At 35.5% G+C, this 23,857-nt stretch overlaps 2 protein-coding genes across 3 annotated transcripts in view; one reads left to right on the plus strand and one right to left on the minus strand.

The window, feature by feature from the left end:
- Positions 1–23,857, plus strand: part of LOC136032783 (RNA polymerase II-associated protein 3-like) — a 75,851-nt gene that overhangs the window by 38,067 nt on the left and 13,927 nt on the right. For both annotated transcript variants that reach the window (XM_065713142.1, XM_065713143.1), the window contains exons 5-7: positions 13,745–14,180; positions 15,780–15,907; positions 19,080–19,296. In XM_065713142.1, coding sequence (XP_065569214.1) covers positions 13,745–14,180; positions 15,780–15,907; positions 19,080–19,296 — 781 coding nt within the window. The remainder of the gene's footprint in view (positions 1–13,744; positions 14,181–15,779; positions 15,908–19,079; positions 19,297–23,857) is intronic.
- On the minus strand, positions 4,250–23,638 carry LOC136032785 (52 kDa repressor of the inhibitor of the protein kinase-like). The gene is made up of 2 exons (XM_065713151.1): positions 23,274–23,638; positions 4,250–8,274 (listed from the first exon to the last, which is right to left on the minus strand). The coding sequence occupies exon 2, from the start codon at positions 6,425–6,427 to the stop codon at positions 5,438–5,440; it is 990 nt and encodes a 329-aa protein (XP_065569223.1). The 5' UTR covers positions 6,428–8,274; positions 23,274–23,638; the 3' UTR covers positions 4,250–5,437.

Here is a 23,857-nt window from a genome sequence, read left to right on the forward strand (position 1 = left end):
TGTTGTCGCCAAATATTACTGAGTCGTGATTATACTGTATATAATTTATATACAGTGTTCAGAACACACTCAAGAATTTAAACTGAATGTAAGATCTGAGAAAACCGTTTTCATAGCCTCAGAGACGAGTGATGGGTTACAGAATGCATAGAACTTAAAATTTGGGCTATATATTTGCACATTACGGAATGGTAGATTGGGGTAAAGTATTGCGGGTCTGCCTGCAAAATATGTTAGCTACAGTTATTCTGCATATTATGAAGTAAAAATTGTTTTCCAACTTCACGCTGTCCAAATACTTTACCCATCCCCCTAATATGTAAATATATAGCCGAAATAGTACAAATCTGATGCCTTCTGTGACCCAAGAAGTGAACACACTAAGGAAATAAGAAACTGGTTTTTACAGATCTACAGATCAAAATTCTTGATTGTGTTTTGAATAATTAACAAGTACCTTTATCAGATTTACTTTTCTTCTTTTATTGAGTAGTGAGTAAAAAAAGGGACTCTTTTCTTTTATTTTTAAAATTAAAAGATTAAAATTAAAAGATATAAGAATTAAAATCAGATTAAATATTATATTTTTTTTTGTAGAGGTGAATAGCTTTTCAATTTTTTTTTTATGGCGGGGTGATTCTTATAAACTTACTATTTTTTGTATCAATATTTTTATATTGTATCAATATTGTATATAAAGCGACTCTTTTCTTTCTCTTAATAAGTATCCATCAAAAGAAAAGAATCTTTCGTTTATTTAATAAAGCTTCAAAACAATAACTGTTAACTGTAAATCTTGTTTGAACTATCGTAGTGCAACACGTGTTTTATTACACGTGTTAACACACGTGTAATTGTTACATGTCTTTATTGTTGCACGTGTTAACACATGTTTAAGCATTTATGATTTAGTGGTAGCTCGAATTAAAAAAAAAATGAAAGATATTGTCAAATTTTTGTTTTCACTTATCATGAAGAACAAGGAACAATCACTGAAAAAAAGTTATTTTTAAAACTAGATTTCCCAGGAACTGCCTTAGTCTACAAGTATTTTGTCTCCATGTTTCTGAAACTTGATAATTTATCACATCTTGAGTTGTGGAAAAGGGGGGAATTACCTTCTGATTTTCTCCCTTTTTTCTTTTACTACAGTATTGAGAACTAGGAGTAGTTACTTTTGGAGCGTCAAAGTCATTATTGTTGAAATTATAGGTTTCCTTAGGACCATCTTAGTGCAAAAAGTATTTTGTCTCCACTTTTGTTTTTTATTTTGTTTGATGTTTTATTTATTATTGACTTTGCGATTCTTCATGAATGCCGAAATGAAATATATACAACAATTTACGAGAAAAAAGAAAGTAGAAAAAAAATCACGAAAAGCCGAATAAAAGAAAATTAGAGTAAGGTACTTAAATAAGAAAGAAGTTGATAAGTCATAACTAAAAAATTGAAAAAATTTAGTGATCAAAATTAGAAATCATACTTCGTCTTCTTCTTCATAAAGTAATGTGTCCACAAACGCCAAGAGTAGATTTTTTTTTTCATGGCTTTATTAACATGGCTACGATGCTAGATCTTGATCGTGAGTTAATGCACTAGGCAATTCTAGCTCTACGTACATAGAACAGGGGAAACCTAGTAAATTGATTCTCTCTTTTAAGCCACTTAAATCCATGTTTTATGATCATTTTTTCATCATGGGGAGGGGGGTAAGAGCTCAGAATTGGATAAAGATAAGACATTTATTTTGTGAAATCATTGTCACAAGGACTAAATTTGTATTTTGGAGTCAAAAAAGCAAAAACAGATCAAAAACATAAAAGATAATAGCAATAACGGATTTTTAAACTTGCTAAACATCGAATGGATCTGGAATTTTTGACTTGGATCAAAAACGCTTGATGGCAATAGTCTTTTCATACTGGGGCCAAGGCTGCCAACTGATAGGGAGGGTATAATTTTGGTATTTTCATAAAAAAATTGAAATGACAAATTTGCCCCTCTCAGCTTTTGAAAATATATCCCCCTCCCTGCATTTTGATGAATTGGCACCCCTAACCGTGTCTAGTAATCGAAAAAGATATGCTTGACACTTTTCTCAACTGAGAGGCACATCTGACAGAGGGGAGAGTGGCGTAACCCCTGATAAATTAAACCATACTCTATGCAAATTAAAACTAATCTAGATATAAATGCTATAGAAGCAATCATGTTTAGTTTTGATGAGTTTTGATACAAAAAAAGTTATAACTTAAAAAATTATATTTCCTAATTAATTTCTTAATAATTAGTAAGTGTATAAAATAATAAAAAAAAAATTCTAAAGACCATAGACTGTTTTGCTCGTCTATATCCTTCTCTGTTATTTTTATTTTCTTTCCGCAATATGTTATTCTTATGTTTTGTGTGTTAGTGAGCAATAAAGATATATATATATATATATATATATATATATATATATATATATATATATATATATATATATATATATATATATATATATATATATATATATATATATATATATATATATATATATATATATATATATATATATATATATATATAAATAAGTTCCTTTGGAGGAAGCATCAGCTAAACCAATTCTGATTTTCGTTTCTATTTTTTTCTTACTTTTGTCGAATGGGAACCATGTGTGAACCTTACCATAGACCCTCCTGTGCCTCCAGAGGCGCTTAGGGCATTCGAGATGATTTGCCAGCCACCTCCCATCACTACGGCTTTCCATACATCTTACCATTTGGGTTGGATTGAGGCTTAGACATTTGTGACGCCAGCCTTGTAGCTGTGTCGCGGGGTGTTTTAGGGGGTCCTCTTCTTCTTGTACCACTTTTCTGGCACTGAAGAACAACCTTTGATAATCAAGTTTTGACCTTACGGGTCGCATGACCCAGGTATCTCTACTTCCTGTATTTGATCACTTCGGTTAGAGTAGAATATTTTAAAAATTTCTATCATAGCATGGTTGCTGAGTTTGAATTTTACGTCAAACAAGCACTAGTATATATATATATATATATATATATATATATATATATATATATATATATATATATATGTATATATATATATATATATATATATGTATATATATATATATATATATATATATATATATATGAATATATATATATATATATATATATATATATATATATATATATATATATATATATATATATATATATATATATATATATATATATATATATATATATATATATATATATATATATATATATATATATATATATATATATATATATATATATATATATATGAAAATACATAAGAAATATGATGAGTCAAAACTTAGTTAAAAGGTCAAAATCTGTATAACCTGGTTATTGTATAACTCAACAAAACTCTTCCAGTATCTTTCATTTTTAGCGGGGATGGGAGTCAGTTTGGGGATTTTTTGGGACTTAATACGGCGGTCTACTGCGGGCGGGAAGATAGGCTTCGGAGATGATGGAGCGTAATCGAGGAACAAACAGAATCTTGGTACCGAAACGAAGGCATAGGAGGATTCTTATCTTGGCCAACATGGTGAGCTTGAACGTACCAAGCAGATAATGACATTGAACCTTCCCTTCACCATTTATGATTCTAAGGGCTCGTTTTTGCTTATTTTCAACCTTATAAATATGCTCTGAAGAAAGACCGAAATGCCACACTGGATAAGCAAACTCCGGTATTGGCCGAATAAAAGAACAATAAAGTTGGAGAAGATCCTTGGGGGGGGAGGGCAAGAAAGTTTTAACAAAAGGGGGAGGGGAAACTGAAGAGGAAGCTAGTTTTAGTATATTTTGAACATGGGCATCCCACTTCAAGTCAGCAGTAATCGTCACCCCTAGTAGTTTAATGCAGGTGACAGAGATTTTGGGTGGAATGGGTTTTGTGACAGAAGGGGATGATTTTAAAAAATTAGCTGTCATAACTGACGATTTATTAGCATTAACTTTCATCTTTGACAAAGAATTATCCTGCATGACATCGTCAAGTAATTTTATAATTGAGCTTTTAATGTTTCGTCGACAAACCTCAAGTGCAGACAGGTCGTCTACATACTTCCATCGCTCTGTGTGGTCAGTCATGAGGCTATTAACCATTATAAGGAATAAAATGGGACCCATCAGGATTCCCTGGGGGACCCCACAAAAGATAGGAAGGGGATCGGAATAAACATTTTTATATTTAACAATTGAGAACGATTTGTTAAAAACGAGGCAACAATTTTAACTAAAAAAGGACTCACTTGAAACCCAGTCAACAGTTTATTTACAAGGATATTGTGGTCAATTAGGTTGAACGCTTCCTGGAGATCAATTGATAAAAGATTCAACCAAGTATCAGGGTTTTCAAGGTTTTTAAGAATGGTGTCAAGAAGACTGACAAGATAGTGTGAAGCAGATGTCTCCTTCAGGTTTCCAAACTGTTGTAAATCAATAAGTTCAAGAATATCTGCCTTTAACCAATTAGCTAAAAAACTCTCGTATATTTTTGAGAAAACTGGGGTCAAGGGATTGGTCGTACTCCACTGAAATCATTCACGTCTCCCTTCTTTTGGATTAAAGCAGGCACGTACGCAGGATTTTTTCGGGGGGGGGGCAAGACCTTCGAAATAGCAGATGTAAAGTAGCACTTTTTTATTTAGTAACTAAATAAAGGCAAAAAGCACGTATATCGGAAAATACAGATTAAATTTATCTATACTTTAAATTGTAACCTTTGAGCAGAGCTAATAGCAAATTTCTCCAAAATTTCATTGACTGATACGAGAACATCTCTGTGGATATTCAAGAGTGCCAAGCCATTCAGTCGGTCTTCACTCATCCGACTGTGAAGATACGTTTTAATCCTTTTCATCGAAGAAAATGACCTCTCAATACATGCTGTAGACATGGGAATGACACAAAAGATGCTCAGTAACTTGTGAATATTTGGAAATATTCCACGTTCGCACTCAGCCAAGCTCTGCACTGCTGTCTTCAGGAAAAGACTGGGTACTACTTTCAGCCACTTAGCTCGCCATAGTTCAAGCTCAGCCATCACAGTGGAGTCTGGACTCGTTAGATCTGGGGTATAGAATTTGATCAGTTCTTTAAGATCGCTGCTAGGCTGTTTCACAACAAAAGATGGCAGTATTCCGCTAAGGCCTTTCAGAGTGACCTTGTGCTTTGTGAATCGAATTCAAGTGATTTTATTAGCTGATCTACAAATGGGAGGAAAATGGAGACGCGATAGTAAAATTCTATATGTTTTTCTGCCGGGATATCACTTGGGATTTTGACAAGGTTCCTCTTTCTTGGCATGACAAGAGTAATTTCTAGTTCTCTGCATAGCCTAGTTGCTTCCAGAAGCAGCTGATGAAACCTTCCCTCGGCACTATTTCGGATTTCTTTGTACATTTCTGTTACACTTTCGACGCACTGAATGCACATAACATATCTATGTTTTTAGACTGAAGCAGCTTAGATAGATAGATCAATGTATACCCAAGAAAAAAATCCATCACAATGAGGGTCACTATGTAGTTCAAGCTTAGGATTTTGTTGAGCAGACTTCTAGCTTTCGAAAACGTTACCGAGTCCCCGTCCGTCTCTATCTCCTCTAGGGCCTTAAAGATAGGCACTATCAACTGTTTTGAGATCTGAATAGCATCATGTCGTTCGACCCACCTAGTTTCGCACAAGCCTTTAAGATTAAGTGCAATGTAAGTTTTTAGGATAGCGCTTCGCTTTAGAAAGAAATTAACTGCTTCACGAATTACCATCGTACAGTGCTTGATCTCAGCTATTTTGCTCGAGTCCGTCAGAACCAAGTTTAGGGAGTGAGCGATACAGTGAACGTACTTGCCGAGCGGATATTTGCTCGAAATAAAAGCCTGGGCCCCAGACAAATGTCCATTCATGTTTGGAGCTCCATCATAACCTTGTCCCCTGCAGAGTTTCATGTCGAGACCAAGTTTCTCAATTCGACTTAGGATAAACTGACCAAGGCTTTCACCGGTCAAGTCCTCAACAACAGCGAACTCGATGAACTCTTCCCTAATCTGCAGCGTTTCACTGTACACAAATTGAAGCCCTAGAGCCATTTGTTCCTGCCTTGATATATCTGTAGTCTCGTCTGCAAGAATGGTATAACAATTGGCAGATTTATCTTGGTCAACAATTTTTTCGGTTATTAGCTGCCCACAAATATCAATTAATTCATTCTGAATTCTTGGGCTGCAATACTGGGCATTGCCCGCACTTCTCTCAAAGATATCTTTCATAATTGGATCGTCCTTCATCCGAAAGCGTAGCAAGGTCCTGAAATTTCCATCGTTTTTTACAGGATCAAAAAAGGTGAATTTCCCAGAGTCTTCGTCACCACGCAGAGCAATACCCTGTCTTCCGCGCATCAGTATTGTTTCAGCGATAAGATGGAGCCGTTTTCTGTTTGTCTCTATTTCTTCTCTTTTCTGTGTATTCAGAACTTCCACGATAGAGGTTTTCTGCCTGCTCAGTGTCGCCAGGAAATTTTCTCCCCGAATAACAGCTTCTCTATGGTAAGAGTTAGACTGATGTTTGGAAAAGTCTTCCAGTGCATTTTTCCAGTTAACATATGGCTCTAAAACAAGCTGACCTAATTTTTGATGGAAACCTCGTCCGGCTTGGTCAGAGGCAAACACAGTACAATATTTACAGAAACACCCTTTTTTTTACTGCCGAAAAAACTAGTCAGACATACTTATCCATCCAGCTAATCTGAAACTTCCTTGTTTTCGTTCCTATGACTTGAGCCGGGAATGGATAGTTACTGTTGGGTTTAAAAGGCCTTTTGAGTAAATTCTACTTTGTTTCATCGGAAAGCGAGCCTCTTCTGTCTAAAAGCTTCCTATGTCAAGTTCAATGTCAATATTTATTTCAGCTTTCATCACTTCAGCATTTGCTGAGCGGAAGTCCTAGATTCTGTTCCAAAGGGTATGTTTTTGAGAGGTGGAGACGAAGGATCATTACCGACGGCAGTATTCACTTCGCTATTCCCATCTCTTTCTGATTCAACATTACTAATTCGTCTTTATTTTGCTCCAAAGCTTGAGAACACCCTGCTGTTTTTTCGGCATTTTCACATTTGGTAAGAGCCATCGGTGGCAGCAGTAATGGAAAATCTAAAGAAACAAAAATTAAGCATGTTTGGTGGCAACATATAGATCCTGGAATATTCACTTTACGGTGATTCTAACACTGTCAAATTTATTAAGCTTAATACTACCCGTTAAAAGTTAGTAGAATGTGTAAACTTTTATTATTTTATAAAAAAAAGCCCCCTGCCTAACCAAAATCGATCTGATCTTAGTGGAAACTGCACTGTCTAATTCTGTACTCCTAACATTCCCCAAAGAGAATTTCCTAGTCCCTAACTAAGAAATGCAAAATTTCTGATATTATATAGTTTATTATTATTTTTTTTTTTTTTTTTTTTTTTTTTTTTGCTAGTGTATCAAACTAGCAATCGTAGAAATTCTGGAGGAATCTCATTTCAACGTGTGTTGTTAGCTCTTTAAGAGTATTAAGGCATGATTTAGGGCTGTTGCTCCCAGTACTATGGGTGCCATTGTATCCGATCTTTCGAGTATTTTAAACATAATGGCGATTTTAAAACGCTGATCCAGTGGAAATTGGGTATATAAGGAACCCTAAGGCACATTTGTTGTTGGTCGATCTGTTCTTCAATTGTTTTCAGCCAGAAAAAGGAACAAGAAAAAGAGTTCGGTGTTTCTTTTTGCGGGTGGGGGGAAGAAGACTGAAGCCTCAAAAGTACGTTTTAGGCTCAAGTTATGTTCATAGCGATTTAGAACCAATGATTAATTATTATTATTATTATTTTTATTATTATTATTAATTTATTACCCGTCAAAAACGGAAAAGACGGAGTATATGAAAGAAATATGAAAGAAAAAGAAAGAAAAGCACAAAAATTTAAATACACTTCCACTACAAATATTATAAAATAACACTAGTCCAGGGGTTGTTGGCTCTTAAAACATTGGTACTGAATTTGGAGATTCTTCTATGACCATGGAAGGGTTGGTGACCTTATATTTCCTGGAGATGTCGCCATTGCTGTGCCACAAAGGGAGACGCAGGAGAAACTTAGCATATCTGTAAAATGCGCTGCTAATGGCTTTCTTTTCGGTAGCTGTGAATATTTTCCAGAAGGGAGCCAATATAATGTAAAATTCATCCATTATAAGCTGAACTTTACCTGAAAAGGGGGGATAAACGCCCTAATATCAAGGATAATTCTATTTTGCTGTGGAAAGCAAACTCTTTATAAAAAAAAAAATAACAGTACAATCGCTAACTAGGGGAGGGTGGGTTGGTTTGGATAGTGTCCGAGTGCACCCCACTGTAGTTGTCCGAACCAACCCCAACTGAAAGAAAAAGCCTGAAACTTCACCTACGCCTCAGAAATTACAGATGGCGCCAAAAACCAAAATCGAAACAACTTAACAAAGTCTAGGTTAAACATGTCATGCATTAAGAAAGCTAAATGTTTATTAATATAGGTTGAATTAAATCTCAAAGTAAAGAAGATACAGGATGCCTTACCTTGGTTTTTTCAGGTTTTTTTCAAATATTTCCAAAACGATTGCATGTGGGGTAACAAAACTACATACGTAAGTAGAATGCTTGATGGCAGGAGTACAGTGTTTTTTTCTTGATTAGCAGACGGTGCTGTAGGAAGAGAAGCGCTTGTCCAGTTTTACCCCGCGTCCGAACCAACCCCACTCTCCCCCACTTCAAAGAGGGTAAAAAGTTAGACAGAAAATGTGTTAATAATTGGGCAGTGACCTGACCGGATAATTGCTGTAAAATCACCAAAAAAGGCTTCACACATGATTTTTAATAAATGTCCTACTTTTGCCAGAAATCCCAAGAAACCATGCGGAAATTAAACATTTCATAAAAATTTTGTGGAGGGGGAGTCCGGGCCCGGATGCCCCCTGCCTGCGTACCTGCCTGGATTGAAGTAATATATCCCAGCCTCCAGCACGACAGGTAACATCCGGAATTACTAATATCATTAAAAATACTAACAAGGGTGTTGATAGTTTATCAGAGAACACTTTTATTAGATCAATTGGGATATCACTGGGACAGACACTAGTTTTTTTCAGTTTGTGTTGTTTTCTATTATTTGCACTGCTGAAAATTCCGGGATTTTGTTTTTTGGAGTATTGGATGGTTTTTCGAGAGAGGGGGGGAGCGTTTGCACAATGCTAGTTAGGTTTTTATTAAGCTCATTGGCTGTCAGTTCAGGCGGTTCATCCAGAAGAAAATCGAGGTTCTTGCACGAGCGACCCTCTATTTCTTTCAATTTCTTAAACCATTGCTGGGTTTTGCTCTGTTTTAAGCAATTTAATTTATTCTTACCATAACAAGAAGCAGCCCGACGTATTTCTTTCTTTATTTGTTTACACAGGGTTAAGCCATCCTCTTTCTTTCCAAGACAAAAAACTTTTATTTACAAATGGATTAGTCTTTTTATTTTTTCGTTAATGTGGGGTTTTTCTGAGGAACATACCTTCTTCATAACCTCGGGGAAACATTTTTGGTAATTTGTCATTCATTTTGTTTGAAACAAACTAACCTTTGAATTAAGATTTACACACGACACAACATAATCCCAACTCACAGACGTAATCCAAGATCGAAAATAAAAAAGACCTTGACTTGTTATTGGCCGATACGAAAATTCAGAGACTGAGTAATTTGTTTTAAAAACTAGTAGTGGTTTCAATTATAACATGAAACGATAGCTACTAACAAGGGGAGGAAGGCTAGTTGGAGGATTGTAAAAGGTTTTAAGGTTGGTGCAAATAATATCTAAACTGGTTCCACCTTTTGTTGTAGGGAAATCAACAATTTGCTTAAGCTTCTGATCTTTGCACAGATAATTAAGACTTAGTTCGTTTGCGTCTCCTGTTATGAAAATGCCGGCATTTGGGTACTTTGTCGTCACAAAGTCAAGAATTGCTTGTAGCCTATCATAAAGACTACGACGAGAATAAGCATTCTATCCGGGTAAATAATGAAACGAGCAAATGATTAAATTAGTGTAAGGCCGAGGCAGGCATTTGGGCTTAATAGATATTCAAATGATTTCATGGCTATCACCTAGACCAGGCACCTGGATACGGGTAGGAGATAGGCAATCCTTTACGAAAATCATTGCTCCTCCTGCTTTTTTCCCCAGTGGGTGGTCAACCTGGATACGGGTAGGAGAGAGACAATCTTTTGCGAAAATCATTACTCCTCCTTTTTTCCCCAGTGGGTGGTCAGCCGGGCGAAGCTTTAGAAACTCTTGAAAACCAGTCATTTTAAAGAGATCTGGATTTTGAGCCTGGACTTCAGTAACCGCATTTATATCAATATGGTCCAATTTAGCTGTTGTTTCTAACACAATTAACTTTTCAAAATTCAAACTTTCAACAATATTGAACAGCTATCAGTGACTGAGACGTCTTCTGTTGTACAGTAGTTTTCGTTACTTTTTGGAACTAGAGGATGTTTAGGATGTGCCTTAAACATATGTTTTCGAATGCGAGGAGTTTTCTTTCTAAGTTGTTGATCTAGGTGCCAAGTTTCAGAACCATAGCAAAGCATTGAGTGGACGTTGCTGTTGAACACGCTAAGCTTGAGTCAGAGAGAGTACTTCTGGCTGTGCCAAATTTGAAACAGTTTCCTAAAGGATGCATTAGTCTCGCCGATTCTTAGCTTGACTTCTCGCTGACACGATCCTGAATTGTGGACGGTACTTCCCAAGTACTTGAATTCTACGACTTGTTCTATCGACTGTTGCACCTTAAGTCGAGAGATCCAGAGTTTGCTATACTTTTTGTTTTTTTGGCTTTTAATTTTAAGGTCAAAAGGTTCGGCACCGTCTCTGATTTAGTTAAGGTATTGCTGGAGCTTTTCTTTGCAGGACTCTAGTAAGCTGATATCGATAAATCCCGTGATCTTCGTTCAGATACTTTCCAGATTAATTATGGAATACCTCAGGGCTCTGTACTTGGGCCTGTTTTATTTCTTCTTTTTATAAATGATTTACCGGAGGTTTTGCCTCTTTGTAAAATTATTATGTTTGCTGATGACGTAGTAATTTTTTCCTCTCACCAGGACTTAGCAGTTCTTTTCCATAATCTTGAATGCACGTTACAAGGTGTATCTTTTTGGTACTCAAGGAATTTACTAGCTCTTAATGAGAAAAAATGCCAATATATGTTGTTTTCGCGAACTGGTTCGGTCATTTCAGATGGATTCTCTCTTATGTTGAATGGTCTTGAATTAAAAAGGGTTGATCAGTTTAAATATCTTGGTGTTATTTTAGATGAAAATTTGTTGTTTCATAAACATGTGAAGACACTATCGTTAAAAATATCCCGAAATATTGGTATTCTGTCACGTCTTCGTTATTTTTTTCCTAAAAATATTCTAAAAGCAGTTTATTATTCTTTTGTCCGCCCATATTTTCTTTATTGTATTTCTGTTTGGGCTTCTACTTTTCCATCTGTATTTAAATCTCTCCAAATACTCCAGAATAAAGTAATGAGAATTCTTTTTAATGTTGAGCATGGATCTTCAGTTAGACACTTATATGGGAATTCAGGAATATATTCCTTGGATCAACTTCATACAATTTCTATTTCTAATATTATTCATGATTATTTATACAATAGTTTACTTACAATTTTCTCTGGTGTTTTTTTTTCAACTAATTCCCAATTTCATGACTATCCAACCACTCATTGTTCAGATTTTTCATGTGAATTTCGTCCTTCGTCAAGAGCGGGTTTCAGCATCCGTCATACTGGGTCAAAAATTTGGAACTTAATTCCTATATCAGTACGAGAGTGTAGCAATAAGTGAGAGTTTTCAAAATTATTAAAAAAAAAAACTTAACGACGCAGTCATGAAAATAATTTTTTCAGAAACAATGGACTTGCTATTTATTTAAAAAAAAAATTGCAAAATAAAATCGCAAAGTTGAAATTTGTCAAAATTATTGGGTGCGAGGATTAATGGTATGACGGATTTATATGTAAGTTATGACGGGTTTCCAAATATTTAATTAAATAACAAATGATTAGGTGATTTGTGTTTAATATTTTGCGGGGAATTATTATTATTATTTTTTTTATTATTTTTGTTTGTATATTTATGCTGATGCTGTAGGCTTGTATTTACTTTGGCTCGATTTATTTTTATTTTGTCAGCGCTAATGTATGTAACATTGTCAGTTCTAGTTTTTATTTTCCTAGTGAATGTAACATTGTAACATTGTCAGTGCTAAAGTATGCCACCAGGCATGTGCGCTGGTTTGTCATATTTATTTATGTAATTGTTGCAAATAAAAAATTATCTATCTATCTATCTATCGTCACCAAAATCATCATCTCCGATTCTCTTAATATCCAACTGGACTCCATGTACGTCGCAGGTCCAGGAAATAAAATCAATGATGAGGGTAAATTGCAGTGGTGATAGCACACAGCCATGCTTCATCCCACGACCTGGGGTGACGCCCAGGTCCAACATTCTCTGTCTTAGTCGAAGGCATCTATGTAGGAAGAGACTATCAGGAATACCGTTGTATTGAGGAACCTTCCAAAGCGTTATGGCGATTGTCGAGTCGAAAGCTATCTCAAATTCTATGAAGAGCTAGTACAGCTCATTCCACCATTCATTCGCTTCTTTTAGCAGCATTCGAAGAGTAAATATAAGATCGGCGGACGATCGGTTTGGCCGGAATCCATGCTGCTTCTCCCGGATATGTTCGCTCAAAGTTGGCTGTACTCTTTTATGAGCATAGCCGCCAATAGTTTGCTTGGTATTGAGATGAGGCTGATACCTCTCCAGTTTTTCTACTTTGCAGCATCGCCTTTTGTTGAATATTTTGACGAGAGTACTTTTTTGTCCAATCCTTAGGAATTTCTATTCTTCTCCAAACTGCAAATAAAAATGTTTGTCTACACAGTTATGCGTGCAGCTACGAAGTATTTAATAATTTAAGCCGCAATCTGGTCTCCAGAGGATTTTCCAGAATTTAGCTTCGTAGCCGCCTTTAGTATCTCTCCCCTAGAGGTTGCTTCGATATCGACGGCTAGATTTAGCAATGGCGTACTTGGTATATCTGGAGGATCAGCAGGTGAAGATCTACTTAACAGTTTTTCAAAATGCGTCGCCCAGGCCTCGTTCACTTTATCAGGGTCAGTAAGAAGCCGCCCAGACTCATCCTTAACGGGTCCATCTGTCTTCGAACGTTTTCCAACTATCTCACTAGTTATGCGTTGCATTGACTGATAGTATCCCCGTATAGCAGCTTCTTCGGCCTTCTAAATTTTGTTTTCAAGAATACGACACTTATCAGCGCGGACGTTTTTCTTTATAGCCTTATCAAGCATAGCATACTCTAGTTCAAGTTCCTGGCTTGCCTCAGGGGACACAGCGTTGACAAGGGACTTCTTCTTGTTAACTCTCTTGTCGATCAAATCCCATGATTCGACGGGTATAAACCAAGAGCTATTTAATGACGAATATAAAGAGAAAAAAATATTTCATTTTAGTTACCCCTTTTCTCGTCCCCAACCCTGAATTAAATTCTGGTAACATATCTGTGTGAATCTATGTTATTGGGTGCATGTATAACTTTTTTTCTTGTATTATTTCAGATATTTAGAAGCTGAGAAGGAATGCGATGCCGCCCTTAAGCTTGACCCAACGTTTGTGAAAGCAATACATCGAAGGGCAGTTGCTCGAAAATATTTGAATAAATTAGATGGCGCTAGAGAGGATCTATTACATATTTTAGATATAGAACCTGAAAACAAAACTTCTTCGAAATTACTAAAAGAAGTAGAAGAAGCATTAAGCAAAAGCAAGGACGAATTAGAGGTTCAGCCGATGAAACTGCCTGCTTTCGTTAATAGTGAAGAAAAACGTGATATCGAAAAAAAAGAAAAGATGATTCCTACTCCAAACAAAGAAGTTATTTTAGACACAAAGATTATGCCAAACAAAGAAACAACAAGCACTGAAAGTGTCACGATTGAAAATTCCAAAGTAGAGATTAATCATAAAAAAACTGCTTTTGAATGGAAGGAACAGGTAAGTTATATCTGAAAATTGTACAGGAGTGTTAAACATTGCCAAATATCTGTAAAAAAAACGTTCAGCACCATCTTAATGTTTGTTTTTAGTAAAAATTCCAATGTTTCTAAATCTATAGCGTCAGGAAAAATACCTAGAAACAAAATAACATATCCAGAATTGCAACATGTCAAATGCCTTCCTGAAGTCCAAAGTCATCTAAATCCTTAGCATAAAGAAAAACTCAAAATATATAAAAAATTGCCCAAGGACTCAACAGTTGTTAAGTTCATTTAACAAAATTAAACGCCCTCAAGTAAGGAAAAACACGACGATCTATCTAACAAAACGCAAAAATTAGAGACATTTTTCAGGATTGAAACGTGTCAAGTGCTTTTTAACAAAATTTCAACGTCATCTAAATTTTACACTTTAGAATAAGCAGCGAAAGTTAAAAAAAAATTCAAAGAATTAAAAAACGTCAAATTATTTTGATAAGAGTTGTAAATCTTCTGGTTAAGCAAAACGGCCAAACATTGAAAAGATGGTTGAAGAATGGAAACGTGAAATGTGTTGTAACAAAAATTTAATGTCTTCAAAATGATTTGTGTAATTTTAAACACCTAACATTTAAAAGAATGGAAACATTGTAATGTGTTTTTTGTTACCTTATCTTAGTCCTTTGTTTTAGAAAATATAAAGGAAAACAGGATAAAAGTTTATTTTAGGCAATAATGTTCAGCTTTTTAGAGATATCAGTAAGTTTTGATTAAAACTCAAACACATTAGATGATTTTCATTCCCTCATTTTTAAGTTTGTTTTTACTTCCTAATAGCCTGTATTATCTTCCCCTCTTCAATTATATCTTGAATTGATGCGATTTTTTAAGTTCTGAAACCATTTCATCGTATGTAACTTAATGTAATTTCTGTTTTCAAGCACATTTGTTTATATTTTTATTATTTATTTATTTTCTAAGGTTTTTGGTGTTAATTTTGTGTATTTTTCGTGGATTGTGTTTCTTACGATATTGGTTTATAAATATAAAATCCTATCTGATGAGTTATAGGCTAACTTATACACAGGGGGAAGGGTCTTTAGTCCAAATAGTCGTCCGACGAATCCCGTAGAAATATTCGAAAGTGGTGCCTGAAAAATGTACTTTTTAGCGATTTGTCTGCCCCTAGCCCTGTAGATATAATGTTCAAATACCCCCTTCCTCCCAAAGATGAATTTTAGTGGAGATGGGGGCAAACGTATCAAATAGCTAACCCACACAAATAAATTTGTGAATTATAGAAGAGAAAAAAAAACTGGCAGGCCCCAAAACCTAACGGATCATGGTTGTGGCCAGAGAGGTGAAGTATATCTTTTGAAAATAATACATAAATACTATAAAATTTTCTTTGGAGTGCACTGTATAGTAAATTTGTCAGATTATACAGGTTATACCCCTCTGAATGAAAATACAGGTTTCTTTGCTTTCTTTGATAAAAACAATCAAAAGCCCATGGATATGAAGGCCCTTAAAAGTGTCATGGTCTTGACTTAAATGACCGTTTAGCAGTTTTATTTGTCTATTTGCTAGCTTATATTCTTAATTGTCTGTTTTTTAGGGCAATAGACATTACGATAAGCATGAATATGGTGCTGCTTATGATTGTTATACGGAAGCAATCAATTTGGATAGGTCTGAAGCAATTTATCATGCCAACAGGGCCATGGTCCTTATCACTTTAGAAAGGTAACATGAATTACCTGTTTAGATTAGCAATTGAAAACTCATAATATTTGTTTCGTGTTTTGAATAGAATCATTTTAATGGGAAAACATATCAAATTTCTTGGCTACTTACTTTTGGCTATGATGGCTACGTCTACGGTCTGTGTACTTATTCTTTGGTTACGACGTACTGCCCTTCCGGTACCAAAGGACCTTAAAACGACATCTGACGATCGATGCCTTTGTCCAGCTACAGCTTCTGTGATGCTTCAGCCAGTCATAGCCCCATCTTCGGCGATGTCTTTGACTCCCCCCCATGGAGCCAGATCTTTTTCGAGTTTTTGCTACAGGTTCTTCTTTTGACCTCGTGGTTTTTGTTTCTTGGAGGGGACTGACTCGTAAACAAATACATCTTGACATGTCATTCCCGCACGACGAAATTAAATTTACCCAAGGAGTTTTAAAGGCGTTTTAGAAGACATCTTTGATGATGAGTGATAGTCTTTGACCCCCCCCCCCCCATGGAGCCAGATCTTTTTCGAGTTTTTGCTACAGGTTCTTCTTTTGACCTCGTGGTTTTTGTTTCTTGGAGGGGACTGACTCGTAAACAAAGACATCTTGACATGTCATTCCCGCACGACGAGTTTAAATTTACCCAAGGAGTTTTAAAGGCGTTTTAGAAGACATCTTTGATGATGAGTGATAGTCTTTGATCCTCCCCCCATGGAGCCAGATCTTTTTCGAGTTTTTGCTACAGGTTCTTCTTTTGACCTCGTGGTTTTTGTTTCTTGGAGGGGACTGACTCGTAAACAAAGACATCTTGACATGTCATTCCCGCACGACGAGTTTAAATTTACCCAAGGAGTTTTAAAGGCGTTTTAGAAGACATCTTTGATGAGGACTGAGAGTCTTTGACCCCCCCCCCCCCCCACCATGGATCAAGATCTTTTTTGAGTTTTTGCTACAAGTTCTTCTTTTGACCTCATGGTTTTCGTTTCTTGGAGGGGACTAATTCGTAAACAAAGACATCTTGACATGTCATTCCCGCGCGACGAGTTTAAGTTTGGCCAAGGAGTTTTAGAAGACACCTGTGATGATGAGTGAGAGTTTTGATGACTGAACACAACGCAGCCTTACTTTGCTATTCAAGATTATATACATTCTTCTTAAATTTCTTCATAGATTATTTTTTTTCTTTTTTCATTTTTAGGTTTCACGGCATCATATACATCATATACGTTTTTAGTTTAATATTTAATGTTTATATTTTTATAATTATATGTATAGTTTATTTATCTTTCATTAATTTTTATATTTATCGTTTGAATTTTGGTGAGTCTAGTCTTTGAATAAAGGAAAAGGTAGCATGCAAATTCGGAGTAAACTAAAATATTTAATTAGTGTCCTGGGACATTGCTAACAAGAAACGAAAAAAAAAAACACAAGCTAAAGCAACTCTTTTATCTGTATTTTTCTTGACCAAGTTCCCAAATAAAAGTCAATGTATTGTAATGTAGGATACCAAAGACAGTAAAAATTTTTGGGTTTTGCCCTAGTTCTTACTTGAATAAAGACTACTTTGGCTACAAGTATTACAACTGTGGCATATTGCCCACAAAGTTTTGATAACAGCACCTTCATGATGAATGTAGGGGTCTTCTGCTGGGTTGTCACCCGGTGAAAAAAGAAATCACTAGATTTTCTGGTCGATTTAATGATTTTCTTCAATAATCTATAGATTTATTTGCTGATTTAGTGATTTTTTGTGTAGACAATATTGAAAATCACTAGAAATAGCGATAAATTATTAGGGGTGGCAGCACTGGTCTTCAATCAGTTCAAAAATGTCAACACCAAGGGCAGATCAAGGAGGTCATTGTAGGGGCACGCACCCCATGCCAAGAAAGTCGAAAGTTGTACTTGTTACAGGGGATGGATGAGTGAAAATGTCCCAGTTTCCGTTTGTGTTCTAGTTCCCCAATCAAAAATTATGTTCAAGATTTCTAGATTTCAGCTCAATTCTCTATTCAGCAACAACTCTCTATTCAACTCAAGGGTTAATCACTGGTATACATTCTACGCATCTCGGATGAGAACAGTTTTCATTGTAGAACTTATTATTTATTGTTTTCCCTGTTTATTGTGAATTGTTTTAGTGTCGTTATCAGAAGTGTTTTCCCTGTTTTTTGTTTTTCTTTTAATGTGACATGCTTGTGGAATTGTGATATCTATGGTTTTGTTTTTGTTGTTTTATTGTTTTTGTTTTATTTTAGCTAAGACAAGCCTGTTCGTTACTTTGATTTTGTTCAAAATATAGAGAGTAATAAAATCATGACATGAGATATGAGGCCATTGTGGTTGACTAGCCAATTGCGAACCTAAACCTTCAATTCTGAATCTTCCTTAACTGCTAGCTGTTGTGGGTTTGTCTCGTCTTTTATTGGTTTGTGTTGTTCTATACACTCCATGGTTTAGCTTCTTTATCCCACTTTATGATTATAAACGTTTTTTGAACCATTTCTTGTTTTTTACTTGTATGTTTTATGAACAAAAAAATAATTTATACGTTCCTTAAAATTATGAATTTTCTATAGAAATTTGTCTAATGTTTTGTCCAAATTCTAATAATTTTAGGCCTTTTCCTCTAACAAACCTGGTTGTAAGTTAGTATTCTGGATTTTAAAATATATAACCTACTGACAGTCTCGATTGTGAGTTCAAAATCAAAATTGTGAACTCGATGATCTTGCTCAAACCCAAGGGGGTGTTTCTTGTTTGTGAGTTTATAAATTTTTCTACTCTATGAACTTTTTATTCTACCGACACTTCTGAATTTTATTTCAAGAAATTGGGGTAGTAGCGGTTTTATTTATTTATTTATTTTTTTCAATGATGTGATAAATGACGCGTGTCTTTAAGTAAAGCACGGGAACACTCTTACATGCTTCGTGTGTATCCGTTTAAATTAAGATCTTTTGAATATATTTGTATTTTTCATTATTTTGATAAAAATGTCTACCCATCTTCGTGTCTTTTTTAAATTGAAAGGCAGTGGAGTTTTGAAATTTTTAGTGGTAGTATTACAGATTTTTTCTTGATTTTTTAACAGATTGTTTGTTTGATATGCCGTAGCCAAATCTGAAATGATATTCTGAAATATATTCTATATATGAAAATATATTCTTCTTTTTAAGGTTTGAAGAAGCAGAGAAAGACTCTAATACAGCCATCAGTCTGAATCCAAGTCATGTGAAGTCATATCAGAGACGTGCAGTTGCAAAGATGAAACTTGGCAAGCTTTTGGAAGCTAAAGAAGATTTGGCAATTGCAGAGAAATTAGACCCAAGAAATAAAATGTTGCTAAAACAGAAGAAAGAGTTACAACAACTTTTCATGGAACAACAGAAAAGTGTAAGTGATCACTGTAAAGGTAATGCGTTGGATTTTAAAACCCCTATCGGCGGTGCTGATCTCCATTTCATGACCTTTCAGCCAGGAAGCACAATGGGGGGTTGGGACCAGCCATCCTCGGCTTTTGCGCCATCTTCCTTTTTACCTTTCCTAGATTTTTATGGGTACCCATCTAAAGCTGGGTCCAACTCTGGCTGAGTTTACAAAGTAACGCTGCTGACCCGATTGATGTAGAATTTTGCACATTGAGGTACAGCTAAATCTCTAGAAATAACGCTCTTTCTTCTTTTCTTGGCAGCTTGATTTTAAGGAATTCACTTGGGTCTGGCTTTATTCTAAGCCTTGAGAAAATTTTTCTTATTATTATCGCTGACTTCGTTTTAATATTGAAGCTAAGATGAGATGTAACTGAACTAAACTGTTTTCTGGAACTAAAGAACCAATCTGCAGTTTTGGTTTCTTCACCTTTCCGTAGTATCTTAGTATTCTTAACATATAGAGCTGCAATCGCTTTGAGCTTAGCTGGATGTGGAATGAACGTATGTGCCATTTAAAAGACTAGTTGATATATTCAAGTAATATCCAGGAATAAAGGAAGCCTCTGCTTCCTTGCTTTCTTTCAGGGAACCATCCACAAATATTTCCAGGAAATCCATGAAGCTGGCTGTAATTTTTGCTTCAAGATAGCTGGTATTTGGCTAGGAATCATCCCACATCAAAACTAAATTATTAAATGCACTTAGATGTACTTTCAGAGCCTACTTTATCCAAGGGACTAGAGGTAAAAGTTATATCAAAAACTGGATAATTGTATCCAAGTGCTTGGACCTTTGTGAAATGTTTGACAATCAACATATTTCTTCCATCCTGTATTGTTGGAATTCGCAGAGAGAAGCCTGATTTTATTATTTGATGTATAGTTTGAGAATATTAAAGCCAACTGTCCTGAATGGTACCCGGCTTTGCCAGAATTGTCTTGCATCAGTTTCCAAACATCTCTATGAAATATTCCATCTTGGAACGGATAAATATCTTGCAGAAATCCATCATCATAGTGTGAAAGCTGAACCATTTTTTGTCTGCTAGCTGCTTCATGATCAAAGTTATCTTCACGCAGAATTGCTTTACTTACTCAATTTAATTCTTCCGTGTTATGTTAGGGTCAAGATACCCTCCCCCCAGAATGTTTTTGAGGTATCATACATGATCTGGTTGTCATCCAGCTAGATAAGTGGGGGCTGAAGGGACTTTCTTTTGAAAAAATTGCATTGGTTTATAGTGGCTGTAATTGGCAAAAAATGTACAAAGGCAAAGCTAGGAGGACAAACTGGGGTCAGCAGAGGACAGTTGACTCCCTCCTCCCTGCCCCATAACAAATTGCGCCCCTGGAAACTGCCTGATCTGCGAAGTAACATTGTTTTTTTTTTTCTTCGTGTTAGGTTTTAACTGCGCTGCTTATGTTCATCAGAGAAGCTCCTTTTTTTTGTGAATAATTTAAAGAAGGTCGTTTCAAAGTCATTATACAAGATAAGAATAAATATATAATAGGATCAAGGATAATTATAAGGATAATTATTATCCTATAATAGAATAATTATAAGAACAAATATATAAGAATAAAATTTGACAGCTGTTATCCAAATTACCATTTAATTAGCTCCTGCTCCTATTGTAGTGCCTTCTCATATTAAATAATATATCCTATGTATCTTAGGTGTGGTCATATCCCACATGAGGTCCTTCCCCCAGGCATTGCCATATTGAGTTTTCAACTTCCTAGTCCTTCCCAAATTACTGCCTCTTTTCGAAGACTTCTTTCCTCGACGACTTTGTAAATTCAGATTATTAAGCGTAACCGACATGAATTTGCACTTTTTAATTGCATATTAAATTACTGCCTTACCGATGTTTACTAAGCATAAAAAAAAAACAGAGAATGCCAGCATGATTTGGCTTGCCAGTAGTACGGTGCAAGTGAATTTCATTTAGGAGCAGCATGAAGAGCCAACGTTTAAGTTCTGAATCCTGTGGTAGGCTAGTATCAAGTTGAGTTGCTTCAGAACATTCTTTTTTTATTCTAACTTTTATAGATTCAACGTGACTGGTAGTCAAATAAGAACTTTATTATCTTCTGAGGGAAATCCATGCGTCCTAGTGTGTGACATAAGGTGTGTTTATTTACCTGATTGAAAGCAGCCTGAAAATCAAGTCGGATTTTTTTGGTAAGGTAAGGTAATTTTGGTAAGGTAAGCAATTAGTGCTTACCTTCACTTCCATCTTTTTTATCTGATCCTTCAAGAAGAATCGCATTATCAACTGGAGATCTACCTCTCTTAAAACCAGAATGAGAGTTCGAACGATTTTTGTTGACTTCGATCAACCATTTCAATCTTGTTTGTACGATTGTCTCCAGGATTTTCCCCAAAGTCGACTAAATGGGTCTATAGGACCTTATCCAGATGCTTATAAGTTTGGGAACTGGCACAACTATTGCTTGTTTCCATATCCATGGGAAAGAATGACGTACCCAGGATGCATTATGAACTTGAAAAACATCTTTTAAAACATTGACGCTTTCTGCCACCCACTTGAAAAAGATTTTATCTTCCCCTTGACTGCCAGGTTATTTACTTTATCAAGAACCTCACTCAACTTCGACATAGTGAATATAGAATTAAGTCATCTTCATATTTGGCTTTGCCATGTAGTTTGTAAAAATCTAGTTTTGTAAGATTATTATTCAGCTGTTCCTTTGAAATTAGTGGCAAATGCATTGCCTTTGTCTTTGTCCGTTTGAAGATTAAGTCCATTAACAAATACTTCAGGAATTATTTTACTACTTCTCTTATTGCATCCCACTGTTTAATTTATGAAACAGTGTATCCGCCTGAGGGAACATTTTCGTCAATTTCTAACGAAAAGTCTTTCCGTGTCAATAGTCTTGCCCTTAGCATTGCCTTCTTTACAATTGCTCCAGTTTTTCTCAAAATCAAAATGTTTCAATGCAAGGATTTTTTGGAAGGGTTCTTGGGCTTCTTTGTGCTTCTACAGCGCTCTTGCGTTCTTCATTCCACCTGATGTTTGCCTGTTTTTCAAAGAGAGCTTGTTTAGTCTGTCAAATTGCTCATCTATCTGCGAATTCATTCTAATTCTCTAATTCATCTAATTCTTCTCCAAAACAGTTCCGGTTAGTCTTCCTTAAATTAAACTTATATTGTAGGCTACTTGATTTGTAACATACATTTGATAGCCTTATCAGTTCTTATACTGTAATGAGTTGTGAGCTAAAACGGAGTGAGAACAGTGAGCCTTCCTATGGGCATTAAAATCACCAAACAGATTTTAGTCTTCTCTCTCTTCTCTTATCACCTCTGTTATATCGTCGCTTAATTTTCCTTCCATTACTTCAACAGATTTCCGTCTTACATCTTAGAAATCTCATTGAGTTTTGGCACAATCACTTAGTGGTAGAGACCTTCTATTTCGACGTTGGTTACTTCCCATATTTCTGTTCCGAGGGGATTTCAACGGTTTTCTTGTCAACCAAGTCCTTGATTTCTGACGAATCTTCTTTTGCATGCTTTGCGAGGGACATCCGTAATTTTATGCTTCTCTCTGCAGTAATTACAGATTAGCGGCCGACTTTCTCAATATAATTGTAATTTCCATATTTTTTAAGGATGAAGATGATAGATCACCGTCTATTTGGGCCCAAATGAAAATCAGTTCGTCTCTATTGGGGTAGGTAGAAGTCGCAAAAACTGTTTGAAGGATATTGGAACTTTTCAAGGAAGGAGGAATAAGGAGTGATGCTTTGAATGGATTGGGACAGAGAAAGAGGTACCGTCTAATACGGAAGCACCAAAAGTCGTTTTTTGTTTAATTCCTAAACAGATTGTCTTGGAACAAGGTAAACTGAACAATAAAGTTAAAGTACGCTTATATTTATCATAGAGTATAAAAGGAAATTAACTTACCATCGGAATTGTCCCAACATTCGCCTTTGAATAATCGCTGCCAGTTTCTTGTTCTCCTTTGTCTTTTCTTCTTTTATCCTTTTCTCCTTTTATCGCCAGATATCTTTTTTCACTTAGTTTCAATCCGTTTTGCGGAAAAAGTATAACGATATAATCATCTGAATATTATTCAGTTGTCTAGTTTGAAGCTGGCAAATACTCAAATCAAACCTGTTTCCAACCCATGCCACCCACTCAATTTAGTCTCTTGATAATAAACGGAAACGAGTTATTACACGCGCTCTACAACATTGTGTTTTGTGTTTTTTTGAGAAGTTCATACTGCTTTTATAAGACCAATTTGAGTCCTCAATTTGAGTCTTTCAATTTTGTCCTCATAATCATCCAGACCAGGAAGTGGTGAAAACATTTACATAGATATTGAATTATTCTGATTCTAAATGAAGACATGCAAGACTCTTAATTAGATCCTAATTTCCAAAAATATTTTTAGCATTTTTGAAAAATCAAAGCACTCCAGAATAAACTTTTGCTATTCAATTGTATCTCTATCTTAATTTTGCGCTAGAAAACATAAGTGCAAA

This window comes from Artemia franciscana, chromosome 11, assembly GCF_032884065.1.
Source record: "Artemia franciscana chromosome 11, ASM3288406v1, whole genome shotgun sequence".
Classification (NCBI taxonomy): domain Eukaryota; kingdom Metazoa; phylum Arthropoda; class Branchiopoda; order Anostraca; family Artemiidae; genus Artemia; species Artemia franciscana.

What these genes read in the sequence shown, in the direction of transcription:
- LOC136032785 (XM_065713151.1), bottom strand. Translation starts at nt 6,427, where the DNA reads ATGCGCGGAAGACAGGGTATTGCTCTGCGTGGTGACGAAGACTCTGGG.